The sequence below is a fragment of the Hylaeus volcanicus genome, chromosome 4, assembly GCF_026283585.1.
Source record: "Hylaeus volcanicus isolate JK05 chromosome 4, UHH_iyHylVolc1.0_haploid, whole genome shotgun sequence".
NCBI classification, from domain to species: Eukaryota; Metazoa; Arthropoda; class Insecta; order Hymenoptera; family Colletidae; genus Hylaeus; species Hylaeus volcanicus.
This window is the reverse complement of record NC_071979.1, coordinates 23,369,856-23,389,678: the sequence shown is the minus strand read 5'-3', so window position 1 is coordinate 23,389,678 and position 19,823 is coordinate 23,369,856. Positions and strand designations below refer to the sequence as shown.

Below are 19,823 nucleotides of genomic sequence, written 5' to 3'. Positions count from 1 at the left end.
ATGAGGGCGATTATATAATGAATTAAAGATAGAAATTTATTGGAAAGTTTGAATTTAATGTAAAAGAAACGACATTACTTTTCGATCTACTTAATAGAATATTTATTTGATCTATTAGAGCCGTTTTCTAATTAATATTGACTTAATAGTTCATAATTCGTGACATGAATATGTATACAATGGTATTTCGTTAAAAAAGTTACCACGAAGAAACCCTGATTAATAGGTTACCGGTCGGTAAAGTGTTAAGGAAACAAGGTTTTCGATATACGTAGTAACAATATGTAAAAATTCATGCCAACCTAGAATAATATGTATTAGGTGTAGAAATAAATTCTGTGGCTTTACGTTCAATCGTTTGTAACCGTAGTTTAAGTAAAAATATTTCAAGTTCTCTGCTAAGAATCGTAGCGTGTTTGACAGAAGTGGGTCATTTTTTTTTTTTAATTGTACGAAATTGCAATGCATCGCGAACACGTTAGAACTCGTCTCGACCGAATCGCGATTCGTGATTTACACAGCGACGATGTTGGCACGCGCGATAAGTGTTAAATTTTTTCGACAGGCTGTCGGTGGATTCATACGTATTTCACCTGGCACAGCTGAATCTCAACTTTGGCACGTGCTTCTGTCATCGTAATGCAACTTCGCTGGCTTGAGCGTTTTCGAATCAACGTATTATTCGTACATATAAAGAAGAATTAAAAAATTGTGCGTTACGTTATTGCGTTATTTCTTTACAGGCATTTTCAAAAAATTCACCGTGTATGCTTATTTTCTTGGTACACGCGTTGAACCAATTTATGCATCTAAGGATTTGAAATGACGTCAATTTATTTAAATATCGGCTTTAACGTTATTCAAGGTGAACGCATCGAAACAGATCGAAGAAAGGTGTCCGTTGGGTGTTACTCTTTTCGTAAACGCTGACACGTATATCCGGAGGAAGAAGGAAAATTGAAAACGTCGAGTGATTGAGAACCACTTGTAGGAGGACAGCTGCGCTGTGAGCGCATCTGCTGTCGGTTGCGCGGGCACGCGCGCTTACATATCCTTATTTCTACGCACACGGGTCGAACGCATACGATACTCCAATACAGTCTCCTCTGTTCTCCTTATTTCCACCGCGCTGTTCCATCCTTTTTTCGCTCGTCCTTTTCTTTTCCCTTTCCGTCTTTATTTTTGTCCGAACGTTCGTCGTTCCCCTCCCCTAGCCCTTTCCGTGCTCGGGGTCCACACTCTCCCTGTCCTTCGTTCATTTCGGTTAGTTTCTTTTTTTCTCACCCCTCGAACTGCGACATCGCAGCATTCGAATCCCGTTTTCGACATACCTCCTAGCAAACGCGTCTTCCCGTTGTATCGGGGGTTGACGGACCGTCATCTTCCCTTTAATACCGTCCAGAACGAGGATTTACAATCCGTGAGAGAGAGGGTCTGCCGCGGCCCGTGTTTATGGCATACACGATGGCTGTCTGGTTTCGAAAGCCTCGTGCACCTAGTTCATAATACCTACGGGGCTTATACAGGGCAGAGCAGGGCTTTCTACGATGCGCGTAGCGAAGTGTGCGATGCAGCTTGCCAGCCGGTAACCGTGTACCGCGGTACCCGAAAATTTTCTTTGTCCTTATTGTCCGTGGCATTTCCACTGTAAGAGTTTACGAGCCCGTGCTTCCTAGAAAATTGTCGATTTTCTCTACCGAGGGTTTTTCCATCTGCCTGGCCCGTTCCGTTCATTTCCTTTCTTCTTTCGCTCTTGTTCGGTCTTACGGACACCCTCCCCTCCCCCCACCTACGGGATTTTAAGTTCGGGGCTCTTTGTCTCTTTATATACCTGCTCTTGTTGAAACGAACTGACTCAATAACAATCGTCGCTTCGCGTAGAATTCTCTAGAAATGTATAAACACCTCGAACGACTCTTCGATCGTTACATACTACCTGATACACAGGGTGTCCCAGAAATGTTGTAGTTCCTTGAAATGGGTGATTCGGGAGGTGATTTGAAACAACTTTTTCGTTAGCGAAAATGTTGTCCGAGGCTCCGTTAAGGAGATATTAACAAAACACCCCGACCAATCAGAGCGCGCGTATACCGCTGGAGCGCCCGCGGAACCGAAGGCTACGAGCTAAGCGGCCTCGTCAATGTCCTTCGATGCACGTCGAGTCACTTGGTCGCGTATAAGCGCGGCCGCTTAGCTCGTAGCCTTCGCTATCGCGGTCGCTCCAACGGTATCCGCGCGCTCTGATTGGTCAGTGTTTTCCGTTAATATCTCCTCAACGAAGCCTCGGACAAGGTTTTTTCTAAGGAAAAAGTTATTTCAAATCATCTCCCAAACCACCCCTTTCAAGGTGTTACAACATTTTTGGGACACCCGGTATTCATCTCCCGAGAATGTTCTTGTTAGTGTCTTCATAGATAACTACGCAAGGTTTAGTAAAGATACACGGTAGTTTGAAGACTCATTGCAATTATTCCATCCACCCCACCCTGCAGCGTAGTTATTAGCTTTTCACGCTAAAAAGAGGCTCGAGGTACATCGATGCATGCCAACAAATGGAATGGCATCGATGTGCCGCATGCCCTTCACACCGTAGGGCCCAGATGGCAAGCGTTGAGTCCCTTACTTAAATTTTAACCATGATATAACGCTGCTGACTTTCGGGCCACCTGTTCTATGCGTAGATCAAGATATTTTAAAAATCCTTTGAAATTGTATAAAAAGTATACTTTTCGCGGTAAGATAAGCCTCTAAAAGTGCGCCATCTTTCATAAACTTACATACAGGCCGTTGCACGAGTTTCGATTAAAGTCGTTCTAAAAGTACAAGCTATCCATCTATGATAATCTTCTGTTTCGATATCGGTAAGCATTCTTATTTCGCTTATGCGTTTACTGTAAATTATGTTCGCACGATAAGAATTGAAAAAATGATGCCTGCTCTTTGTGATTTATTTCTACGGAACTTGGATTAGAAAAAATCTATTGAAAGACTGCACGTTAAAAAACGGTCGTCCCTGGCGACGTTACACTTTGGGACGGGTTTCAAAAGATCTTTGTTCCCGTCGAGGAAGTGGATCCGTGGTTGAATGCAAACGTGTTTGTGTCTCGTGTATACGAATCTTTATATCGTGTGCAACCGGAAGTTAAACATACATAATGTTTCTGGGTGCGCCTGTTGTGCTATTTTTCGCTTCACTGGCAAATAAAAACAATCTAACGATTAATCATGATTCTATGCCTGTACCAATAAATATGATTTTTTTTCGTACAGGTTTAATACTATATATTTCATTTTTCCTTTATCTTGTAAACCTGTATCTTTAATGTCGAGGTTTAGGAAATTTAAAATCTGTCACTCTAACAGTATTTACGAATCAAATGCGATCGGTATATTGAATGTCTATATTATCGATTAAAGTAAAAATGATCTAGCATTTTAAATGAAATAATATGCATCTCAAATAAAATTGCTCAATTGCTTTAATCTTTACGAATAAATACTTGGACTAAACGAAAAATTGATTGACGTTGGATCTACTTTGGATAATACAGAGTAGTGTCAAAGTAGTCATGTCGGTGATGATACCTTAGCGACCAAACAGATTTCTTTTTTATCGATCGTAAGTATAGTAGATAGGAAATTTTTTAAGTAGGACACGAAAAGTATGTCAAACCTTTCACTTTTAGGAAATAATCCTTCCTAACGCTTACGATGGATAAGGTAGATAGTATTCCCGTTAAAGTGTATTTTACGTCTCCAAACGAAACACCTCGCTTGACAAAAATCATGTTATGTGCAAAAGATCGAAGTGAAATTATTTAAGTATCAAGCATGCGTTACAATCAAATTAATACTGGTACGAATATTCTTACATAAAGTACCGGTGATTTATGAAAGTTATTTTATTCCGAAAAAGGCTTTCATTCCTGTAAAGTAAACAAAAATCAACAATGGCTAAAATAAAAGACAATACTATCCAAATAGTATTTATTTCTTTGATTTTTGATCTCCTAGCATTTACTATGATATTACCATTGTTACCAGCGTTATTAGATTATTATAAGGATGTGGAAAATGATCAAGGCTTATACTTTAAAATCTTACACTATGTACAACGAGCCAGACAATTTTTTGATGCTCCCAATAAAGTTAGTACAGTGCTTTATGGAGGTTAGTCTTCTTTTCAACTTGTGTACATATTATCTTATATGTAACTAGTTCATAGTGTTACTGACTCAAGGGAACAATTTAATTTACAGGTTTTCTCGGTTCTATGTACTCATTTTTACAATTTTTGGGTTCACCGATTGTAGGGGCATTATCTGATATTTATGGAAGAAAACCACTAATGCTGTTTTGTTTAACAGGAATTATGATGTCTTATTTATTATGGGCACTTTCTTGTAATTTTACTATCTTTGTGTTAGCAAGATTTTTGGGAGGCATTAGTAAAGGAAATATTAGTTTATCAATGGCTATTATCACAGATGTTACATCTCCCCAAACAAGGGGAAAAGCAATGGTAATTGTTGAAAGAATTAGTTGATATATGAAAATGTTTCTAAAGAAGGAGATGTAATAGAATTTTTTTTTAATTTTTAGGCACTGGTTGGCATTGCTTTTTCCATAGGGTTTGTCGTGGGTCCAATGATAGGAGCATTTTTTGCTTGGACTTCGGCTAATAATAGAGAAGGATCTTGGTACATAGTACCTGCTGTATTCGCTCTTTTTCTAGCAGCAAGTGATTTATGTTTCATTCTTTGCAATTTGAGAGAATCTTTACCTCCTCACTGCAGAGCAAAAAGTCTCAAGTCTGGTATATCTGGAGCTATTACTTATATCAGTCCTGTAGACCTGTTCCAGTTTAATGGAGTATCCAGTTTAAATTTGCAAGGTAAGTTTTTCTTTTTCAAATTACTGTGTCATAAACTATTGGCATTAATAAATTTATGTCTATTGTTTTAGATAAAAAAAACTTAAGAACACTGGGTTATGCATATTTTATGTATTTATTCATTTATAGTGGCTTGGAATTTACCTTAACATTCCTAACTCACTATCAATTTGAATTTACAAGTATGCAACAAGGGTGGATGTTCTTAGGAATTGGGTTAGTTATGGCAGCTTTACAAGGAAGTTGGGTACGAACGATTCCACCTCATAAAACAAAGCATACAGCAGAATTGGTAAATATTTTTAAAAGTTAAAACAAAGATTTATACATTCGTAATTTCTTCCTGCTACATGGTAAAAATATTTTAGGGTTTATGGTTAATAATTCCAGCATTTGTATGTATAGGGATAGCAGAAAACATACTAACACTATCTATTGGAATACTCCTTTTCGCAGTATGTGAGTATGCCACAATGTAAACATATATTTAACAATCTAAACACTTGCAATGGTTATGGTTTATCTGTGTTTCAGCTACTGCTATGGTTGTTACATGTATGATGACGCTTGTAACACGAATTGGGCCTGAAAATCAGAAAGGAGTGATAACAGGTGTATTTCGTTCGCTTGGGGCATTAGCTCGGGCTTGTGGACCTATAATAGCTTCCACAGGTAAAAACGAAGTATATAAACATTTAATTACATCGATACATTCAAAGTACTATTTTTTATTTTAGCATTTTGGTGCATTGGTAGCAAGACAACATATCTTATCGGTGCGGTATTTCTTGTATTTCCTCCGCTTATTCTTCAGAGCATAAAATCTCTTTAAACAAAAATTAATTATATTCTATATGAAAATTCTATTTCTATAAATATTTACATGTTCTAACAGTATTTTTATACATTATATATATACATATAATAACATATTTTACAATGTATTTTTTAGATTTTTGAGATAATCTTGTTTATATATTTATTGTATTATATAATGTCAAAATATATTTTAAGTTCTATAAAGATAATTGTTTATTTCAGCGTATAAATCAAGCTAGATTATTGTCAATACAGGTATATATATATGCACCTGCTACAAATTGGTAATATAGAAGAAAGAGCTAGAGAAAGGAGAAAAAGAAAAGAAACATCTCTTTTTCTGAGTCTTCTAATGAACTCGTTAGGAATATGAATAAGATCTTGGCAGATGCCAAGATATTCATCGTGATTCATCGATTAGGTTATATATATATAGGGATTTTAGGCGGACAGATAGGTAGCGGAATAAGTATCCCTCTAGTGACGAGTACAGGAAATGCTACCACATTCTATACATGTACTACTATTTTTCTAGGGAAAATCACAAATTCGCGCATGCGTAGTTAAAGTTTGATCACGTGATGTTCCCCTCTCCTTTGCACCGCGCCATTTACGGTAAGAAATTCTCAGAATTCCTGGTCCGCGCACTCCGTCGTCGTCTGCGCTGATGAGAGTAACGCAGAAGGGGGAAAGTTATTGATGAGATTCGCGTGTGCGACCGGTCCCCGCGATTCTTACGTTTACGATTATTACGCGGCAGATTAAGTAGCGTGTATCAGTTCAAAGGTCACGTCTGGAGCAAATTGAACTAAAGAGTGGGACAGAGAAAGATAGATAGTGGGATCTTCTACAAAGATCCTAGTTGCTTCCGTCTTCGGACTAGCAGCAGGTGAGTCGAAGCGATTCTTTGAGCAAACATCTTTTTCTTTCGCCCCTCCCGCTTATCTATTTACGCGTTACTGCGATACGTTACGTTCTGTTATCTTTAAGTTTTTCTGTCGCATTCGTCATGCGGAATGCGATCGAAAGAACATGTTACTTGAAATGTTTTAATTTGCTATAACCTTTTCAGTTATTTCGAATATTATTCGATGTAGATAATATCTATTTTGTTCGAGTTTCAGAAGTATCTATCCACATGCTTCCCATTGATCTTATCGAGCGTTTCTTCGATTCGTTGCACCGTACCATGGAGGTTTCGCACTTTTATGTTAAAATTTATACGCGGAACCGTCGGATATTTTGATTCTTTGTGTATCAAATTTAAAAATGAAGATTCATAGCGTATTTATGGTTACATTACTGACTTTTTTTTTTAGTTTTGTCATTCATAAATTTTTTAAATTGTTAAAGAAAACTGAAAGGATTTAGTAATAATTGATATACAATAACGACATTCTTGTTAACATTTAAATATTGTTTTAGGTTAAAGTATTTGCACCAGAAGCAAAAATGTCACTGTGGGCAAAAGCACAGCAATTGCCACAAGATGCATTGCAACAAGTACGTTCAGTGTACGGAGAACATTTCCCAATTGAAGTTCGACATTTTTTGTCTACTTGGATCGAAGAAAAAATGTGGTAATTATCAATCTTTAATACATTATTTAACATTTCTGGACCATTTAATTTAATAATATTTTTGTCACAGGACCGACATAGAACCTGAAAATCCGCAGCACGAACAGTACGTAGCTAATCTTGTCATATCTCTGATACAAGAATTGGAATCCAAAGCAGCTTCATTAAATACAGATGATATGTTTCTTACAAAGTTAAAATTAATTGAGGCTGCAAAAAATTTTCGCGTAAGTTTTGTGACTGAATATTTAATAATTAATAAGTAATTACTAAATATATAATCTGCACATATGTTTTTTGTGATACAGCAAAGATACACTCACAATCCGACAACATTGTTTAGAATAATTAGACACTGTCTAGCAACAGAAATGAACTTAGTAGCTCAAGTAGAAAATTTGGGAGGTGCTTTAATGAGCAAGGCAGGTGGAAAAGTAGGATTGATCAGTGATTCTGTTGCTGAAATAGCGCAACACGTTGAATCTTTACGACGCAGAACGCAAGAAACTGGAGAAGATTTACGAAAAATGGAGCAAGAACAAGAAGCATTTGCAATTAGTTATCACGAATGTACTAAATTAAACGCGCATCTTCAACATCTTGCAACTCAGCCACAAAATCAGCAAAATTTAGACCTGGAAAAAAAAATCAGAAGACAAAAGGAGCAACAAGAACAACTACTAAATCATAAAGTGGCTGGTTTGATGCAGTTACGTTTGACATTAGCTGATAAACTGAAGGACACGATCACCAGACTAAACAGTTTGCAATCTAGAGTTTTGGATGATGAACTTATTAGATGGAAAAGAGTACAACAATTATCAGGAAACGGTGCGCCGTTTAACAGCAATTTGGATACCATTCAAGAATGGTGTGATAGTTTAGCAGAATTAATTTGGCTTAATCGTCAACAAATCAAAGAAGCAGATCGTTTAAAACAAAAATTTGCGCTCGAACCACCAGGAATGCAAGATATTCTTTCTACGTTAAATTCACAGATCACACAGCTTCTTAGTTCTCTAGTTACTAGTACATTTATCATAGAAAAGCAACCGCCGCAAGTAATGAAAACCAATACACGTTTTACGAGTACGGTACGTCTTCTCGTGGGTGGAAAATTAAACGTTCATATGAATCCACCTCAAGTAAAAGTGAGTATCATTAGCGAAGCTCAAGCAAATGCTATGTTAAAGAGCGACAAAATGGCAAAAAATGGAGAAGTTAGCGGTGAAATCTTGAACAATACAGGAACAATGGAATATCATCAGGTAAGAAAAACTATATCGTTAGCGATCTCGTTAAATTTATCGTAATTCACAATGTTGCGATACGTATAAATGTGACATAACTCCTTAGGCAACCAGACAACTTTCCGTAAGTTATCGTAACATGCAATTGAAGAAGATCAAAAGGGCAGAAAAGAAGGGAACAGAATCCGTCATGGATGAAAAATTCTCGCTCCTCTTTCAATCGCAATTTAACGTTGGGGGAGGTGAATTAGTATTCCAGGTTTGGACGTTAAGTTTACCAGTTGTAGTAATTGTACATGGAAATCAGGAACCACACGCGTGGGCTACGGTTACATGGGATAACGCTTTCGCTGAACCTGGAAGAGTACCATTCGCAGTACCTGATAAAGTTCCATGGGGTCAAGTAGCCGAAGCGTTAAACGTTAAATTTAAATCGGCAACAGGCCGTTCGTTAACGGAAGATAATCTTCGATTTCTCGCGGAAAAAGCATTTCGCGGAGGAAACGCGGCTGGACAAGATTATTCCGGTTTGCTACTGAGTTGGGCGCAGTTTTGCAAAGAGCCATTGCCCGAAAGAAATTTCACGTTCTGGGAATGGTTTTACGCCGTGATGAAGTTGACCAGGGAACACTTGAGGAGTCCTTGGATCGACGGGTACATAATGGGATTCGTAAGAAAGAAACAAGCTGAAGAAATGCTGGCGAACTGTCCGTCAGGAACTTTCCTAATGCGCTTTTCAGATTCCGAACTCGGTGGGGTTACTATCGCTTGGGTTGGAGGTAAACATATTTTTTTTATTTTTAGTTTACTGTTTTGTGATAGACTTGATCGATGCCTGTTTTGTACTGAAATTTTTGTAGAACAAACCGAAGTCTTTATGTTACAACCGTTCACCAGCAAAGATTTCGCAATCCGCAGTTTAGCGGATCGCGTGTCCGATTTACAACACTTACTGTACCTCTACCCAGATTTGTCGAAAGATCAAGCATTTTCCAAATATTACACACCGTTTCCAGGTAAATATTGTTTTCGTCTGGTAATCTTATTTGTTTGGGCGATGCTTTAAACTTGATTTATGGACATTGTACTTTGTCGTAGAAAATCAATCTACGTCAACGAACGGATATGTGAAACCTTTGTTAGTAACGCACGTACCTGGTTGGGGCGGGCCGGGTGTCGGTGGTCAGACACCGTCACACTCTTCTGTAGTCGGGGTAGGCAGTAGTGGTCAGAGTGGTCCAGGTGGTAGTTATCCTGCAACGCCGTCCACTATGTTCCAAGCGCACAGTCCTGACCCGTCCGTAACACGCGATACTCCATCGGTGGCTTCCAGGTCAGTCCCCTGGATCTAAGATATCATTCATACATCATTTATTTACCAATAGGATAAGCTGCTATAGATGTTTCATACGAGATATGCAAAGGTTTTTCTATCACTATCGTACGCTGTACTCAAAATTATGAGCCAGTGCTCAAATTTTCGAATGAGTAATATCGTTTCCGGCGACTGTTAAGGTTATTTTGTAAATTATTAAAATTATCTCATTATTTATCGATATACCTTCGAGTCGTCATTGTCCGGATAGATGCATTTTCAACGCAAGCAGACAATAATACGCGGATTCGTAAAATGATGGAAACAAAGACATTCCTACAACAATCTATAACGCTTTGCATGTCTTTTATATTCTATCTGTGCAGGTAATGTCAGTATTGTTTTTTATGTTCTCCTTTTGCGAATGTTTAGAAAATATTTACAGTGATATTATAGTTTCACACATTTTGTAAACTTTTCTTATGGAATATTGAAATTTTTACACTATTGTATCGTGAAATGAAAGTATAAGTAACATTAAGTTGTATTAAGAGATTCTGTCCGTAGTTAAGGGAGCAACTCCGATCATATACGGAGTACGCTGGGTGCCTAAAGGACTATTTTCGTGAAGTAGAATAGTATCGAAATACTTATATGTTCGCGTATACCTGGCCACGGATACGAAACTTATCAAACAACTAGTCTCCCGATTTCATTTTCATTTACATTTTTTTTTATTCGTTTATTTTTTTTCGAGTATTTCACTTTAATTAGTCTCCGTGTCACCCAGAACTCTGTTCCAATATTACAATTATTTATCAGTAAGTATGTATTTAGTAGTATTAAGTGACATTACACGTTATCGAATGATGTCATTATTAAAGCTCCAAGGAGATCCTCTGTACGATCATTTTAAACAAGATAACGTAGAGTGATACGTTCACTATATAATAACGAGGTGCTATAGCGTGGTCTAGTTGCATAATGTTTCAATTGTTTGCAAAGAAAGTTGCAGCGAAATCCGTCCAACGGATAAGATAGACAAATGGAGGATCTTCGAGCGTGAGAAGCAATTTGGTCGTAGATCGATTTGTCCTTTTTTTCCCTTTTTCTTTCGTATTCATAGTATCTAGTTTTGTAGCATGAATGGGGAACATGAAAGAGGTTTGATTGAGAAAAAAAAAACAATAGTTCGTACTTTCTTCTGAGACTGCCAAAATTTTGTATGTGTATTTTTTTAGCGACACAACTTATCCATGGCTTTTTAAAAGAACAAAAAAGAAATCAGATGGTTCGAGTATCAAAAGCTCCTGCTTTACTCGTAGTGTATTTTATGTGTATAAATATATATTTATCTATGTGTGTGCGTGTATGTACGTATACCTTTTTGATACATAATTCGTACAAAAAAAAAAGAAAGAATAACACACTATTAATAGCTGAATGAGCCGCATATTGTGACACGAGTCAACCTATGTACAAGGTACTCTGCTTAATACGAGATTCCGAGAAATGGAAGGCAAAGGCCTGGAGCAAGCCGGTACAACCACAACAACGGAAAATTGAACGCTTAAAACGCTACTCCTGAGAAAACGCAGCTCCAATCACGATGCATTAGTATACACAGTTCTACTGGCAAATTAACGTTACACGTGTATTGTATAGATCTTGTTACTAGAAGGCGGCACTACCTGTTCAAGTTCAAGGAACCATAGTCATACGATACGCATTTAAAATTGGGAGGGGTTGTAACATTCGAGTGACCGATCGATTTCGATTGGGTTGGGGATTCTTTGTGTGGTTGTTCGTACGTCCCTTGCCGTGTTGTACCGGCTATCCGGCTAATCGGTCACACGTTTCTTTTTTTTTTTCTTTTTTTCTTTTTGAAAAATGAATTTCGATGATCCTTCGATCGTCCGATCAATTGAGAGAAATGTAAAGCAGAAATTAACAAACAGAAAAGATAAGATGAAATACGATCAATCGCATCGGTGGTTCACCGTGTGTAATATATTTGGAATTAGTGGGAGACTGTTGTCTATTGCTATGCCAGTGATTGGAGTTGTGTTTTGATTTGTGGTAGCTACGCTCCGGGCCTTGGCCAGTCAGGCGTTGGGCGAACAAACACGGACATGGACTATGCAGATCTGATGAGTCACAGTGAGCTGCCCCCGATCGACGATAATATCGACTTGGAACACTTTAATGGCTTTAGCTTCTCCGAGTTCATACAATCGTACAACACTAAGCCGCAATAGGTATGTCGGGATGATCGCGATATATATTTCTTTTGTTGAATTGATCGCCTTCGTTTATCCATCCACGATACAACTTTTAAACGTATGCAATTCGATGGTATGCGATCTATGTTTATCGTTGTTTAATAGGGGAGGGATGTAAAAAGAAAATTATCGTTTCGTCGTCATCAATATCGTTCATCTGACACGTTGTACACACTTATTCTTAATTCTATTCGTCTCTGGCGAAGCGTAGCATATCTTGTGACCCTTTGCATTTGGGGTCATCTCGTTGCAAAGTATGCAAACAAAGCTGACACGCTAAATATTATTAACTTTTGAGCTCTGTAATTTATTGTAACGATATTCTGTCCACGCTCAAATTGTACCAATTCGCTTTCTTTAAGTCTTGACACCGCTGTGAATATACTTCATACTTTTTTTTTTATATATATATATATCTCGGTATATATACTGTATTTAAAAAATTTGCGCTCGCGTAAGTTTGTCCTGTATCTTATTTACGATATTTCCTCAGTAGTGACATCCGAGTGCAAAGGGTTTATTATATCGTGTAAGTGCAATATACATATATGTAGTATAATGTCTCGAGGCGATCGCCATCGATTTTAGTTACTTTGCATACGAACGAAACAAAAAGTCGCACGAATATTTATACGTTATCACTTACGTGTTACTTAGCTGCGATTAGGCACGTCCATATGTGTATCGTAATTGACATTATTTCATCATGTTCTCAATATAAAATACTTGTCATGCCTAATGTACAATGATAGTTTGGTCATACGAGAACGTTTAATTAAATTCTGATGAAGTGATCTGCAATTAATATTGCTATGCAGAATCTTCCCAATCGTGTTTTAATTTTACGCTCTACAACGAGGCTTTCTTTACAAAATATTTAGTTTTATCCGGCTTTTCTTTGTATAGTGCAAATTAGTTATTACATCTTGTAAGGAAACGGAAACGAGTGCTATGATGTAGAAGAGCGTTGAAGATACGCGCGATAAAGATGTAAACGCCACATAGTAATGAGCTAGGGTTAACTTGTATATCGTTGCATAGCACATTTTGAGATATTAAAACATGTTTATACAAAGTAATTGAAGTGATTTCACAGTTTAAGTGACCTTTATATTTGTTCTTTTCAATCGGTACCTTTTTGATGGTGGTCACAATGGTCTAGTAATTATTCGGAAAAAGCATCGTTAACGATTTAAGTAGTAAGATTTAGAGATGTCGGGTGATAATAGAATCGGTATATTAAAATATCAAACGCGCGAATAGAGACAATCATTTTCCGCCTAATTTTGTAAATAGCGAAATTAAACGCAGTAAAGATTTTAATTTATCAGTGGGGCGGATCGAAGATGCGAGGGATTTGTGCAACACGGATAGAGTGTAACATTATGTAATTTGCGTAACTTAACGCGTGCCTTACGATCTTTAAATCTGTGGCTATAATATTTTTCGATGATGTTTACATGCATATCTACATATATCTTTGGTGAGATTCTCTCTTTTCACGGAAGGATTCGAGTTGTCGATAGAAACGTGATCACCGATCACGCGTTTTTAAATGTCATTCTTCTAGGACGTTTTAAATACACGAGGCGAAACATTCGTTTAGGCTTGGCGTCTAATACTTTTAATGCAATATAGCGAAACAATTAGCAAATTCAAGGTAAAGGCATCCTTAGCAAAAACGTTAATTCTAAGGATACGAAACTTTCATCGACAGTTTAAGTAGATAAAATTAATTATATCCTAAATATTGTTCCCTCCCCTGTGGTATATGAATCAATTATTAAAAGAAAGAAAAGAAAATTATCAATTGTTGCGCATATGTAAAACATCGACGTACGCTAAGTTTTGTCTTTAGAAGGATTACACACATCGTTATCCCATTATATTTACTATATAATATATATATATATATGTATATGTACGTATGTATGTATGTATGTAAGCTATATCTCCGAAGAGTGTACGTTAATATTGTCTATTGATCTTTTTATCAAAGATTAGAGTTTATTTTATTATTGAAAACAATTTTACTGTTTGTAAAAGATAAATCGTGTATTATTCATCATCCTGTATACAGTAATTACTATATGTAAATGTAAAATAAGACCCGTTCGTATATTAACGGACAGTACAATAAAATATGATAAATGAAAATTTTGTTTAAAGTTCACAGTTGTTCTCATCATTCGACGGCTGTGCTCCCGTAAGAGGGCATTCACTTTTTGAAAGCAAGCAGTCGCAGACGTCAGGAGATGGCTCGCATATTTCTTCGTAGTATCCAGGCGCGGGGTAGCTAGCTTGATAAATAGTATCAGCGCACATAGGATCCTTGGGCGGTTGGTACTTGCTTTTAGCCGCCCATGGTATAGTTTCCTTGGGAATAGGGGTCCATGGCTGATACGACAACTTGTTCACGGTTTCGCAATCGATTTTATCAGGTAATCTGTAAAATATATATTCTGTTGATGTTCAAACGATCAACATATTTACTAATAACAATGCAGAATCTTTCAGAACGTCTATAGCCCCTTCTGTTTACCTAGTATATTGGACAATAGGTTTGAAGCTTTGAACGCACTCCATTAGTCCTGGTTTTACATAAGATAATCTCGTTGTAGTTCTGTCTTCCATCGGCGTCTCGGCGCTTCGGATATTGTTGCACGGTACGACGGGATCGGGCCTGATCGACTCCTTCGGTGCAAAGTCGCAACGATTGGTAGTTTCCGATTGCATAGGACCGTCTCCAGTCATACATCTGCGTCGAGGCAGGATAGGAGAACGTTTCTCGCTTTGAACCGGTTGATAACTCAACTACAAGAGAATCTCATCGATTAAAGAAAGCAATTCTATTAAATCATAGCGACTGGTGTTCCAAGTACACTTGGTAGAAGAAATACAGTGAACTCTTCGTGGAACCATCCTTATCTTTTGCACGTTGAAAACTTAAACGTTATTTCCATTTTCGCAATTTATTTGATTTGTGAGTTCATCTACTATCTCTTCCACCAACTACGCCTACTTTGTTCGTCGTATCTCCTGATATTCTGCCACTCGGTTTAGAGATACTGTTGCAAGGAATGAAGGGATCGACGCGTTCTACGTTACACGACTCGAGATAGCTTTCCTTGTAAATCGTTTTTCCAGCGAATTCACCGCCGTGGGGAAGTATATTAGTCCCAATCGGCTTGATAGGTTTTTCCGTGCACAATTCTTCGTTTTTCAAGAAGCTTTCAGAGTATGTCGTTCTCCCACACATGGCAATGTCTGGGGGCTTGTAAGTCGGTTTCAATTGCCATAAACATGTCTCTTTCTCTTGAACATCGACAGGCTGATAGCTCAATTTTTGCGTAGTATCGTGATGTATCGGCTCGCTAGGTGGACAATAGACTCTTATAGGCTTGAAGTTCATCACAGGCTCTGTGGGGCCTGGATCCATGTAGGAAAGCTTCGCGGTTGTGCTGGCATCCAATTTGCCACCGCTTAAACGTATATGCCCGCAGGGGATTACCATTTCCGGTTTATCAATATGTTTCCGCGCGTAATCCTGGCGAACAGTGGTGATGCATTCCATGGGACCTGATCCAATCATTGGTCTAAAACACGAAAGAAAGATAATAAATATTCTTATTTAATTGTTATTCGATTTGCATGAGATAACTAGAACATTTTCGTTACCTTTGCCTGGGTAGAATCGGTTTTGCTTTAGGCATATGCCCAACGGGTTTGTAACTTAATTTGTTGGTCGTTTCGTCGGCAAATTTACCTTCAACTTTGTCGAGAGCAGGAGTTGGTCGAATGGGCTGAGACCGAACGGAACGCATTTTTCTATGGTCCAAATTCAAATACGACAAATGGTACGTAGTATTAGCTTCGAGAACCTTTGATGGTGGACAGTACACTCTTTCAGGAGCGAATGATTTAACTCGCGATGGTTGTACATATTTCTTTGTGCACTAGATGTATATGAGAATTACGAATAGTATAATCGAATAAGGATTAAAGAGTTCTAATTTAAAAAGAAACGGATCGTTACTTTAACATTACACGGGCATTCTAATGGTTTATAACACGGTAATTGGGTTTTTCTTTGCTTTGTGTTAATCTCCACCACCTCCATGTTGCTATTTTTATATTCGTAACGATTATTTTTTAAATCTGAATACAAAATGTTACACGATATAAAATACAATGATACAAAACGATTACGATTGTAATTTGTTGGCGTCAACTATTTTGTTACACTTTGTGACGTCAATGAAACGTGAAATTTAATGAGATCATGCCGTGGAAGTTAGTGTTAAGTAAATGTTGTTTAAACAAAAACAAAGTATAGGCTATGAATGCAATCGATTACATCGACGATCGGTCGTACGTTCAAACATCGTGTATATTCTATATCGTGAGAACAAAGAGAGATTCGTTTAGTTTTTTTATAAGTTGAAATCTTCGATGAAAACTATGATAGAAATTTTTGTCTTAGCCACTAATAGAAAATTTATTTCCTTATAAGTCTAGGTTAAAAATATAATATGATTCCGTAGAATGTTTATTTTAAACAATAAGAATATGGCCTTTAACTAGTAGATCACAGTTCATTTTGAAGATTTGACAGATATTTCTTCTTGACAGCATCTAGGGAAAATATGTAAATTAACATACTCGATTCATAAATATGAATTAGCAGAAGGTGTCGTTAATACGGAAGACGCAAAAAAAAAACAAATGTTATGAATATATAATTACTCGTGGTTCGTTAGAGGGTATTGTTTATGCGTAGACATAAAACGTCGTCTATATTCGTTTGTCGCTTTTCATACTTTTCATTTTTACACGAAGCATATCGAAATATTTTTTTTAACATTATATATATTTACTGTATACAATATAATTATATTATGACTGATGATTATATTCAAATCAAAAGGAAATATTTTAGATATAAAATATATTAAACGTTATCTTCGATTAAATTTACGGATAGTAGATTAGAAATTAGTGTTCAAAAAGAGGTAGCAATGCGGAATAAACTTAAAACAGATACGAAACAAATAATAAGATGATTGCGATATACTGAACAGTTTTTTTTTCAGTCGACACACAGGATTGACGTCGTTTCAAACATTCAGAAAACATTTGTTCAGCACCAAGAGAAGAAGGGACTTTTATTCTGGAAGCGCTGTGTAAATGTATCAGAAAATGAGAATAATCTTGGTGCTCCGTTTCCTTTGGCCCTGAAAAATAGTGATAAAATTGCGTGGTTACGCTTAACTGTCTATGATACAATTTATAGAAAATACATATAAATGAATAAATAAATACTTTTCAACGATCACAGCAGGCATCTGAACCAATTGCACAGGGCTTTTGGCATCTTTTAATGCTTGTTGCAAGTTTAAGATTTGACCACGCATAACGCTCATCTGTTTATCGAAATGATGACGATCGAAACCTTTATCTTGCTACAAAAACAACTTTGCTTTATCTTTGATCTCTTATTGAGAATCGTACGATATCGAAGGCGTGACAATTATTACACGCAACTTACTTTGAATAATTGATACAAATCGTCGCAAAGATCTTGTACAAAATTCTGATCCGAGAGTTGTGGTAACACAAGCTCTCGTGTTATTTCGCTAAACGGTTGCTTCGCTTGACTCAACCATGCCCAGTGATATGGATAAGCTCGCCAAGAATCGGGATGTTTAAAAGGAAAGGCCAAACCATTGTCTATCGCAGCAATCTTTACATCACCCTGTTCCGATGTGTTTTTTCCCGTGGCATTATCGTATTTAATAAGCCAATTATCGTTACCTTAAAAGGATAAAAAATACGTTTACAAATTATGATTTTAAACGGAATTCGAAAAAATGTTATAAATCGTTAAATACCTCTATCCGTATTTCTAATTATATAATCCAAAATGACTAAGCGCTCGAATTGAAGTTGAAATTCTCTACTAAGACGCGGTGACAGAGATTCGTTTTCCCATCGTCTTAACCAATAATCGGCATCTTTGTAGCCATCTACGAAAACTTGGAAAGAACCAACTTTTGGCGGTAAACCGATACGATTGAAATGGGAACCCACTGTAGGAAACTGGTCCATAATCGCTTGCTTCATGCGAGCTTTCTGTCGGTCTAGGCGCGGATAATTAAACGTTTTACTGACGAGTTTAACTACTCTAGTATTTGGAACTATGCCGAGACCTAATTTGCGGTCAACTAAGCTTGCACCAGCTTCGCTCAGGTATCCTTGATTTGGTATCAAACAACTTCTCCCAAAGCAGCAAGGACAACAAAGCTTGTGCATCCATTTTGTCCACTTTGGATTCAACCTCCCATATGGTTCTTCATCTTTTGGTTTAAATACACCTATTATTCTCTATAAAATGACAAACAATTCAGAATATTTTTTTTTCTAAATGGTACTTAAAAATTTTTTTAAATATATGATATTTTTAAGTTAAAAAGAAACTTATACCTTACCCCTGTGGGATTTTTTACAAAGTAACTCCCGCTTGATCCCTGATATATTCTTTCAGGAAAGATTCCATTATCTATCGCGCATTCGGCTTGCCATACCATTTCAGAGAATTGTGGATCATCTACAAAATATATGAATAAAAGAAATAAACGTGAAATTGGTAAGACTTGAATATGAACAATGAATTGCGACAACAAACCAGGAAAACGATTGAACGTAACATCTAGCTCCAATCGACCAAGGAGAGGCTGGCTCTCCCGGTCAATTCCAGGGGAATCAATGGCTATAGGTTGTTCGGTGCTCAGGTTTGGAACAAACTCAACGTCCGGTACTAATTCCGAGCACTCGCTGTTCACTGGCAAACAATTTTTAGATGTGATTGATAGATCTACCAGTGCATCAGTTTCCACTAGCGCAGAAGTGTTAGTGTTGTTCTGGCTATGGTATTCTTTATAAGGCACGTGCAGTTGCCGTTGTTCGGAGTCGCTCATCACAACCGAATCTGCAAGTTGATCGGCAGATTCTTTTACTTCACCGATCGTGGAAAAAAATCGTTTACGAGAGTAATCCTATCTGTCTCCCCACATTCCTGTACCACCTGTCAATGACGCACGCAATCAGGTTCCTGTCTCTCGAGTATTATCACCATTACAAACTCTGATATAATCATTCCGTCATTAAAACAGACATTATTGTCATTTATCGCGAACTCATCAATTTGTGCGAAGAGTCATCGAATAAAGGGATGTTTTTAAAGCAGTTAAAGGTACTGTTTAACCAAATAATCGAACTACGATTCGTCATTCCAGCAGACGATATCAGCTGATAGGATTAACGCCATACTTAATATTTACTGTATCGTTTCAAGTGCTGATATATATGTATATAGATATGTATTATTCTCTTATTTATTATAAACGCACAAGTTGAACCGTACAGTGCATTTACTTTGTATTCAATTACTTTTCGATAGATATATGTACCGATAAAACGTACGACGATAAAATGTAAAGGTGATACACTTTTTTGAATTTCTAAATATTAAGAATACACACGTTACTGTTACAAACACATGTATTTGTTTCACCCCTTTGTGGATGATTCATAATTATTTATAAAATTATGTAAATACAAGTATCACTTATATTTTGCGTTCGTTTTGTACAAAAGTGGACCAACCAATCAAAGTAAAGAACG

The 19,823-nt window shown here is 37.1% G+C and overlaps 4 protein-coding genes across 11 annotated transcripts; 2 read left to right on the top strand and 2 right to left on the bottom strand.

The window, feature by feature from the left end:
- The first annotated feature begins 3,637 nt into the window (after positions 1–3,637).
- Positions 3,638–5,733, top strand: LOC128874739 (major facilitator superfamily domain-containing protein 10). Its single transcript, XM_054119767.1, has 7 exons — positions 3,638–4,170; positions 4,260–4,522; positions 4,603–4,894; positions 4,966–5,186; positions 5,263–5,353; positions 5,429–5,566; positions 5,632–5,733. Exons 1-7 carry the CDS (start codon positions 3,951–3,953, stop codon positions 5,724–5,726), a joined length of 1,320 nt encoding a protein of 439 aa, XP_053975742.1. The 5' UTR covers positions 3,638–3,950; the 3' UTR covers positions 5,727–5,733.
- A 624-nt stretch (positions 5,734–6,357) lies between these two features.
- LOC128875432 (signal transducer and activator of transcription 5B) lies at positions 6,358–17,354 on the top strand. Of its 8 annotated transcripts, none has more exons than XM_054121009.1 (10): positions 6,358–6,602; positions 6,838–6,908; positions 7,139–7,293; positions 7,364–7,520; positions 7,602–8,561; positions 8,650–9,322; positions 9,404–9,559; positions 9,642–9,876; positions 11,942–12,116; positions 17,234–17,348. In XM_054121009.1, exons 2-9 carry the CDS (start codon positions 6,852–6,854, stop codon positions 12,114–12,116), a joined length of 2,568 nt encoding a protein of 855 aa, XP_053976984.1. In that variant the 5' UTR covers positions 6,358–6,602; positions 6,838–6,851; the 3' UTR covers positions 17,234–17,348. The 8 variants fall into 8 exon arrangements, 6 of the variants coding, with proteins under 6 accessions (XP_053976984.1, XP_053976983.1, XP_053976982.1 ...); XM_054121008.1 differs by lacking the exon at positions 17,234–17,348 and adding an exon at positions 14,317–14,455; XR_008456825.1 differs by lacking the exon at positions 9,642–9,876 and having other exon boundaries at positions 17,234–17,354.
- Positions 14,304–16,260, bottom strand: LOC128875226 (stabilizer of axonemal microtubules 1-like). The gene is made up of 5 exons (XM_054120614.1): positions 16,177–16,260; positions 15,819–16,096; positions 15,163–15,736; positions 14,683–14,954; positions 14,304–14,586 (listed from the first exon to the last, which is right to left on the bottom strand). Exons 1-5 carry the CDS (start codon positions 16,258–16,260, stop codon positions 14,304–14,306), a joined length of 1,491 nt encoding a protein of 496 aa, XP_053976589.1.
- Positions 16,513–19,782, bottom strand: LOC128875436 (phosphatidylinositol 4-kinase type 2-alpha). The gene is made up of 7 exons (XM_054121015.1): positions 19,225–19,782; positions 18,826–19,128; positions 18,629–18,747; positions 18,032–18,524; positions 17,689–17,954; positions 17,463–17,602; positions 16,513–17,374 (listed from the first exon to the last, which is right to left on the bottom strand). The coding sequence occupies exons 2-7, from the start codon at positions 19,115–19,117 to the stop codon at positions 17,281–17,283; spliced, it is 1,404 nt and encodes a 467-aa protein (XP_053976990.1). The 5' UTR covers positions 19,118–19,128; positions 19,225–19,782; the 3' UTR covers positions 16,513–17,280.
- Positions 19,783–19,823: the final 41 nt, after the last annotated feature.